Raw genomic sequence first — 9,441 nt, forward strand, 5'->3', positions numbered from 1 at the left:
CTTCTCACCATCGTCTCTCTGAAAAGAAGAATGAACTTGAAGATCATTTATATGTAAACATAACAAACAGATTCTTCTTAAATTATATTAAGTTAAATTTTGAGTATCACATTTGTGTGGGCTGGATTATGTTCATAGTAGATTTACATCACATTACATATTAAAGGTTATACAGTATGTGTGCACGAATGTAAAACCGTGTCCAGGTAAATACTTTTTTAAATTGGCAGTGTGAGTGAAGTGTCGTGTAGTATTAAAAAATTTGTGTGTCCTCTAACATCCTGTGTGCTGATTTATTTGTAAAAGTCTTAATTTTCTAGTAAAATCAGAAGAAAGTGACGTCCATGCTCTGCTTGCATGCTGTGCCAACGGTGTGTAAGACCAGCCAACATTATTTTAGAACCAGAGCCCACTAACTTCAACTAACGACCATCTCCCACACAACACAGACTCCATCACAAACAAGACAAGAAAGAGAAGTATGCGAAGCCCGTTGTCTAATGACTTGTGATTGACAACTTCTTATGCAATGAAGATGTAGTTTTACACCAAAGTTAATCCTCAATTTCAAAATATGATCCAGAACAATCCCAAAAACTCAGGAGGACTTTTACAGACTTTGGCTCACAGACTTCTACAGGAAAAGAAGTCTTTTTGCAAACACAGGTATCACCATCTGTTAGCTAACATTAGCTTTCCTGCAAAAACAGACAAACTGCAAGCTACATATTGTAGCGAAACACTATCTTAAATAGATAATGCTAGCTAATTTTTTTAAACCCCTAGAACTGCTCTGGATGATAAATTAACCCGTCACTATCAGCAAAGGTTTACGAACTAACCAGAGTCAGAGTCATGCAGCATAATTGGTTAACCTTAAAATGTTGCTAACTAATGCTACTGCTAAAACACATTGACTAGAAATGTTGGCTGGCTAGCTTGCCAAAGTGCTTCCTTAACACGTCATGCTAACTCACGTATTATATCAAATTGTGTTCATGTCATCATGAAATGATGTGATTGTGCAAAGACTCACCCTGTGGATTAAATCTTGGGCTGTATGTGACATAAGGATGCGATCACACCAGGCAGGACAGCGAGTGTTCATGTACTGGGTTGGTTTAGCATGCTCTTCACTGTATGGGTAGCTGAGCACAAGACAAGAGGGGAACAAATTCTTAAAGCATGAAAAGTAAATGGCAGAAATTTGCAGCAAGTAGCAGAGTTACAGACCTTGGTGGAAACTTGATGTCCTCTTCCCTAATAACATCATGGAAGGCTGCAACTTCTTTGTCATACTTCAAAAGCTGAGCGACAGAAGCCATTATGGTTACAAATGACTACAAACGTCAACACATGAAAAACAAGCATGATGTGAGCGAGTGCAGATTTAACATGGGGGATAATTTGGGTTACTGCTACTAATGTTTCTCCCTTTTTGTGTTTACTGTGCTGTCATTTCTTTGAAGTATTCCTGCTGATGGAATCTAAAATCTAATCTAATCTAAAATCTCTGAAGACAGGTCAAACTAAGTTTCCCCTGAGTTTCTCAGTAGTGCAACTGATGATATCTTTATGGGTGAAAGGTGAGCTTGTGTTCTTACTGCTCTGCCATTGTCCTCTCTGAAAACCGCCTGGTGCAGGTAGGCGAAAAGCTTCTCCTCAATTCGAAGCAGAACCTAGAGGTGAAAAGGAGGCAGAGAAAGTAACTTTTGAAGCAGATAATTCTGGCTTTTCTTTTTTTAAACGAGATTCTCTCGTTTCAATCACCTGGTGGTCGTTATCCTTTTCTTCATATATGATTCTCTGCACTTCGTTACTGCTGTCCTTCTTCACCATCTGCACATCGGCAGCAGTGGACAAATCCTGGTCAAAAAACACAAACGAGAGGGTTTATGTCAAAATTACAGACTGGTACATGATTGCAACACTTGAACTTTAGGGAAAATGAATGCTCTTGCATACCTGGACCAGACTAAGTGTATCCAGACGGAAGTTGAAATCTCCAAACACAAAGAAAGGCAGCACAGTTTGCCGACTGTCTGATATCCTGGAAAAATAAAAATACTACCTTAAGCCATAACACAGGGTTTTAATTCTTAATCCCAATGTACTTTGTATGTGTTGATTCTGTTAAAATGCTAATTCACTGGATAAGAGGAGCTACATGATAGCACATTTTGAATATTATGTTTTCATACAGTAGCGTGCAGCTGCTAGTCTCACCTGCTGATGACATATCTGAGAGCGTTATTGCGGTTGGCTGAGTAAATGGAAGGACTGGAGTTGCAGGCAATGAGGTTAGAGGCATCATGGAACAGGTGGACATTTACCAGGTCTAGACCTCTGTGAAAACACCCCCGACACACACAGGCAAAAGAAGGTGAGTTGTGGCAGATGGAGGGGAAAAAAACAGGAAACAATCCGATAACTCCAAAGCCTGACATCAGATAGGTGTGTATGTGAGTCTGTGTGTGAAATAACAGGTGTCATTTACAGGAGCTTTCTTATCAATGAGCACACTTGGGTTAATGTTCAGTCTACAAACAAGTGCAGTTCACTGGCTCCTTTTCTTAGGCTGTCACCAGAAAGCAATTAATGAGCATCTCACAAATGAGCTGTGTTGACTCACAGTATGATGCTGTGGTACATTAGATTTTGAGCTCCTGTTGTTCCAGTCCCAAGGTAACAACACAGCAGAGCAAATACTGACTACTACTATGAAATTAAAACCCTGCTCACCATCCTATAACATGCCGAGTCTAAGCTCCCAACAGAGCACCACATTAAATTAATTATTTATATTCTGTGAGTGTAACCAGTGAAGTAAAGAGGACATTTTTGTCAAAACAAAACCCAGAAGATATTAATAACTGGATGATAAGAAACCACAAGGTCATCAGAGCAGCTGAATGTGAGCCTCACTGTTTGTTTTATATCAGCTTTGATAGATCAAAGTAGGTTTTAAATGTCCTCTTAGATGTTTACTGAGTAAAATTTTATTTGCTTGTCTTCAAGGAACTACAATATTTGACCTTCAGTTTACTGAGGGATGCCAAAGCATGCTTTAAAAACAAGTATGACATAGTGGCTAACAGTTGCTTTAACTCCAGCAGTTATGGTTCCATATTGTAGGAGCTTAAACATACTGATACCATAATACTGTAAAAGATGGACAAAGCCAATGTGGACATACCAAATATGATTTAATAACATTTTTTTTTAAAATTATTATCAAAGGTTAGGTCCTATCAGTGAAATGTATACCCAGCCCTCTGATGTGATGTCTTATCTGAACATTGACCCATGGGACATTTTTTTATTTATTTAACTTTGACAGTCAGTCAAGGACTTTGGGCTCATAACAATCTTTTACGCTGCTTTTCCAATCATTTAAAAACAGGCTACATATTTGTTCCCAAGGGTGTTTTTATTGTAAATGTATTTTTCCAAAAACGTCACCAAACAGCCACACATGAAAGTGTGTTCAACCCTGCTGGTGCATCACCGTGAAGGTGAGTGTTTGTTACGTACTGGTTGTGTATAATCCAGCGGGTCCTCATGAAGCCCTTTCTGGACCACTTGAACTGCAACAGAGGAAAAACTGGAGTGAGTCACTAAACAGCAGTGAGCTGTGTCTTTAAAGGGCTAAATTGATAATTATTGATTCTTGCACATAATTTGTCTCATCACCCTGTCAGAGCAGGCAGACGGCCCCCCGAAAGCCCCAGTAGACTCATTTGTCCCAACATCTCCTTTGGCCCATGTTTGCCCCTCCCGACAGGCATACCCAGATGCACAGTCATGCATACATACTCACATCAGGCCAGAAATTCTTTGGGAATTTTTCTTTCTCCACGGTGGTGACCCTGTCCAGAGAGCCCATATACCTGTTCTTTTCCAGCACTGCTTTAAAATTCTTAACTGTGAGAGGCAGAGCCAAGGAGGTGACATGTAAAAGAGTGAGAAAACATGCAAACAGCAATCAATAAACTGGTGTTAACCTCATCAGAGGGGCATACATGATGAGCAAATCTATAAGCGGGCCATTAGACTGTGTTCGGCGAACAACAATCGTTTCGGGCCACGCAGCGAGTGGCAGCTTCGGGATGTTTATGGTCCTTCCATAAGCTTTTCTGAGGAGCTTTTTCACATCTAACGTGACTGGACTATGCAACAGCAAAATAGCCGCTCCACTTTAAATTCGAGTTCTTTGCAAATAGGAGACGTAGCCTTCAAACTGCCAGCACAGTTTGCCAGAGAAATGTCCAACAATTAAACACCGACAAGGATTTTGCAACAGCACAACCGACTGCACCAAAGGAGGGAGGATTCTATCAAAACAATGCATTGAGTAATAACCATTGGTGCGTTCCAACACGTTGTTTGGAAAATAAACTAAATTTAGCACAACATGATGAATGATGAAATAGGAAATCCATGTAAGCGTTGTGTTTTTTTTACCATGAAAGTCATACTGTTGTATATTTTTCAGTGTCTTGTGGATGAAGTACATGCTCCCCAAAGCCTGTGGATAGAAAAGATATAGCAGTTACAATCAGTTTTAGGTAAACCACTTCAAAATCATGTCCACAAAATCATAGTGAAACTGGACTTTTAATCGTTCTGCAGAGGCTTTTGGTTTCATTCATCCTCTTCAAAGAAAGCAAGAACACATGGTATGCTTTGTGCATTGGGAATGTATGACACAGTGCATTGTTACTCTCCAAAGAGATGGCAAACTTTAAGTAATAAAGTATTTCCAAGAGGACGTATAACTGCACAGCACATCCACGCGCTGCTTCTGAGACACGCACACTTCAGTACCCAATCATCCCTGACGTGGGGCTGACAATTTTTAATGTACTAACTGCCTGCTCCACTGATCTGATTAATCGCGGCCCGTGAAATCAATAAAGACAGAAAATTAAAACCATTTAAAAGGTATTAAGCAGTGAGCCCGCTGTCTGCCAACACCGCTGCTGCAAACTGGGAGCTGAAGAAAAATCAGCCGGCACTCAAGAGGGCTCAGGGCGTGACAGACCGCGGTGACAGACACCCCCCAAACACACACACACACACACACACAAATCCAGCGGCTACATGAGAAATTTCTCCCTGAAGAATTCATTTATCTTCAGTGCCAAAGTTGTCCACAATAAATAAAATTAGATATGTCTCCGTGTTTGTCTGCGAACTGCAGTTGGTGACCAACTTGTCTGAATGAAGATTTAAGCAATGAGTTATTTAACCGAGTCTGAAATTGTCCTTAACTTGTATAGCAGCTTGTAGACTCAGGAAGGAAGTCAGATCCCACTGAAGTTATGTTGGCACTTTTTTCACAAAATTGGGACATTAGAAATGTACTCTAACAATTCATAAAACATGAGATGGCCAACCCTTTTCGCTTTGTTTATGCTAGATTAGTAACAATGTTATATACTGTAAAGTATGTGCACACACGTCGGCGCACACAGAGGCACATTTCCCTCCTCGTTTTCCTCCACATACTCTGCCAAACACCTATCTTCATCAATCAGGTTTGTGCACAGTTTAATAAAAAAATATTGACTTACAAGTGATTTTTTATCAAAACACCATTTGTACTGGGAATTCATGCAAGTCTTCCCCCTCTGCTTCTGCAACCCCTCTGAAAAGAGAACCCACCACCCCTCCCCAAATTCTCTCATGGCCGTATAACTGATGATCGCAGCCAAAGGGAAACAAATTGAAAATCAATGCAGGTGGCACCGACGAAATGAGAATGAGGCATTAGGTGGGGTGGGGTGGCTGCAACCCTCCCAGGGCAAACAGCGGAGGGTGCAAACACTCAAGTGCAGAGGAAACTTAGTCCCGGCTGTCTTCTGCCCCCAACACACTTTATTTATTGTGTACAAATAGGCTGGGATCAATAGTTTTAATCTAGAGTTAAATGTATTGACTTTGGCCTGTCTCTACTCTCACCTGGCCATTGAGTTTCCCCTTTTTTACTTCACGCACCTTCAGTCTACAGATGCAGCCATTGACCCCTACTGTCAAATGTTCAGCGTGAGGGTATCACCTGGGAGGAGTGTGGGTTAATACTTTAAAAAACACTCTACTGTGCAAAAGTCTTGAGCTGACTGTCCTTTCTTTCCGTTTTGCTAAGAAAGTGGGAAAAAGGCACTGCGATTTATTGAAAAATGTGCAAACATGCATGGAAAAAACAGGTTGAACAATTCAAACAGCTTGAAAGTGAATATTTGGTGTGAGCGCCTCTATTCTTCAGTACAGCCTGAACTCTCTTAGACAAGCTTTCTTGTGTTTTTTTTTTTTTTTTTAGGTAGTTTTCAGGAATAGTTTTTCAGGCTTCTTGAAGGACATTCAAAGCTCTTCTTTGGATGTTGGCTGCCTTTTGTTTTGCTCTCTGTCAAGATGATCTCACACTGCTTCAGTAATGCAGAAGCCCAAAATCTGTCCAATACCACTGGCCAAAATGCAGTTCCAGCCTCCCCCTGGTTTACAGATGCAGTAGACACTCACTATTGTTCTTCTCTCCTGACCTCTGTACATACTGACATATCCATTTGAAGCAAGGTAAGGTCTTTACCTTACAATATATGGGCTTTGAGGCAACTCTTGTTGTGATTTAGAGCTATATAAATAACATTAAATGATTTGACTTTCAGATGCTGTTGATCTGCTGTATATAGATTTTTTGCCTGACTCTTCAGTTTCCTCTCTACAAAGTATGCCGAGACATGTTTTTGGCTCACAGCTTTTTCGGACTCAACTTGTTGATACAAAAATAGAAACAAATAGTATGATTGCAACAGGCTGCTAGTAACAAAGTGCCTAAAGTTACAATTTAAAACTGGTTCTTTGCTAAGCTGTCCATAACACGGGCTTATCCCTTGAATTTCATGGCTTTTTAAAATCTTGAATGATTCATAGGCGAGTGTTAAGAAGCATAACAAAAAAACAAAACAAAAACATTGCCCTGACTGGCCTGAAAATAAGCAAAAAAGCAGCCAGTGGTTAAAGAAAAACTTTAAAAGCTCGTCAGAAAACCTGGAGAACTATTGCTCAAACAACTTTTAAAAAATTACAAGAAAGTCTGGTTCCTCGAAAGTGAAATAAAAAAAATGAGGGGTGAGTCACAACTTTTGCACTTCCAGCTAGGGGCAAAATTTCTAGGAAACTAATACTGTTGAACCAGTTAAGAGCCACTGTGAACTTTAAGAAATCATTTTCATTACTTTCTAAGAAAGATATTAAAAACTTGTTTGTATTACATGAGGACAATAAAAACGAAGGTGCATACAGAAAACGTCTTTCATAAAAGGTGTGGACGATGAGGCTTAATCTGTGACTGAACAGCATTCCAGCGAAAGACCAAGGATTCAGCTCATGACATTAAGAAATGCCGGGAGCAGCATGAGATTTAACAGACCTGTCTTTAAGAGCACCTCCTCTCCCTGTGCTCATATTGCGCAACAGCTTTAGCGCTGTTTTGTGCTTCATCTTTGAGATCAATGTCACTTACACAAGGCTGTTGTTGTTTTGCACATCTAACATTCTGCAGTGAACTGAAAACTGACTCCAGCTAGGAAGTACTACTATAGTATGTTCAGATTTCAGCAGATTTTATTTGCAATGTCCTGATCTTTAACATGATGATCAGAATAACAGTTAGACTCACAGAAAAGTCTGTTTGGGCAGTCTGTGGCAACCAGTGTTGGTCAAGTTACTTGAAAATAGTAATTAGTTAATAATGACTAATTACTTGTCCAAGAAAGCAATCCTGTTACTTTACTGGTTACTTATTTTCAATAGTAATTAGTTACTTTATTACTTAGTTACTTTTAAAAAACATGACACACAACCTGAATATGTAATAACACAATAGACCTTTTCACCCTAATTCTATTTTTTCTGCATAATCCATCATGTAAAATTGAATCAAATGAAAAAGTCTCTTTTAAAGATTGTTTTAATCCTTTAATTTCATGCACATTGCATCAAGCAAAAATGCAATTATATGCAACTGTCTTTAACATTTAAACCTATTTTCTGCATATTGCAGCATAGACACTAAAATAATGTTTTGTGTTTACACTCACACTTTTAAATAGATGCCAGTAAAACACAGCAAAAAATAAATAAAATCAAAGATTGCAATGCAATCTGGAGTCAGTAAGCACGTTTTTTGTTTCACTGTGTTGCGTCACTCTCAGAAACTTCTGATTTTCCCCAGCAGAGTGCATTGAATGCATCCACTTATCATTGTGCATTAACATGTAAGAGAACTCCATCTAGTGGAAACACACAGCAACTACTCTGTATGAGACGTTTTTGTGTTTCTTACCGTGAAGCTATCTTCTACTTTGAACTGGTTGTCCACATAAATGCAAGACCTGTCAAAGTCTTTCATTTCTTCACTGGACTCGAGGGTCCTGGTAACAGCAGAGCAAAAAAGTATGATCACTGCACTGGAGGTTTCTTTGTATACAGATCTAACGAACTAAGAGTCTTCTGACTACAACTATACAACCATCAATTAATGTTATGTTTTTAAATAAAGATGTAATGACTTGACTGGTTCTCGCTTCTTGAATGACATCAAACCGTAGATGGTTTTCATTTTTTTGACACATTATAAGGAACTGTTTAATTGACAACAATGAATCAATGGAAATGGCGAAATGCATTATAATCAGCATATTAATCCTACCAGAAGAAGTTTTCTGCATGGCCCATGTTTAACATGTAGTCCTTTCCTCCAACCTCCTGGAAGTGCAGGGCAATGAACTGTGGCTTGTAGCTCTGGATAGTCTGTTATAAAGCAAAGCAAACAGTCTCAGTGCAACGTACATGCGTACACTAAAGAGCACTGAGGGGTGTAGAAGGTCAATAATGATTGTTACAGGATGAAGGCAACTGTCCTTTAGAGAAGGGCTGGTAATGCTATCAGTTTAAGTAGTACTGGATTGCACCGATGACGCACATGCATGCACACGGCCGAGTTGTAGTTCCTTCCGTAAATCTATGTAACCACATCAGACTGACTTCATGAAACCATATGTCTCTCACATCTCTTACTGCCTATCCCTTTTCATCTGCTATACATCATCATCCTCACATGTCGCTGCTTGAAGGATGTAATTTCTTAACATAAAACCTCTTCGAAACATTAGCGTTTTCCACAGAATGTTCCTGCAAATGTTTCATAATATAATCCAGTTTAAAAAATTAAAGATTTCTCTCTAGGGAAGACTCTTAATTTGAAATAGAAGATACACAAAGTATGTCCAATGTGTGGGCAATGCAAATCAATTAGCACATCTTAAATATTTGACCATTCAGTTTGTCTCGGTTGGTCTTTTAATTGTGATTTTTGAATTTCAACACTACATCTATGAATGGAGGCCAGGTGAAGGTTTACTATTACTGACTATCGGT

At 39.3% G+C, this 9,441-nt stretch overlaps 1 protein-coding gene across 1 annotated transcript; it reads right to left on the reverse strand.

Moving 5' to 3' along the window:
* On the reverse strand, positions 1-8,835 carry inpp5l (inositol polyphosphate-5-phosphatase L; the record flags this gene model as incomplete). The annotated part of the gene is made up of 12 exons (XM_013909879.1): positions 8,714-8,835; positions 8,348-8,435; positions 4,465-4,528; positions 3,821-3,924; positions 3,535-3,587; positions 2,227-2,346; positions 1,966-2,050; positions 1,771-1,866; positions 1,605-1,679; positions 1,234-1,307; positions 1,037-1,148; positions 1-18 (listed from the first exon to the last, which is right to left on the reverse strand). Coding segments are annotated over exons 1-12 (924 nt in total), but the record flags the coding sequence as incomplete, so codon positions are not given.
* Between the last annotated feature and the right edge of the window lie 606 nt (positions 8,836-9,441).

This window comes from Pundamilia nyererei, unplaced genomic scaffold (genome assembly GCF_000239375.1).
Source record: "Pundamilia nyererei isolate P.nyererei 1_Seehausen unplaced genomic scaffold, PunNye1.0 scaffold00033, whole genome shotgun sequence".
NCBI classification, from domain to species: domain Eukaryota; kingdom Metazoa; phylum Chordata; class Actinopteri; order Cichliformes; family Cichlidae; genus Pundamilia; species Pundamilia nyererei.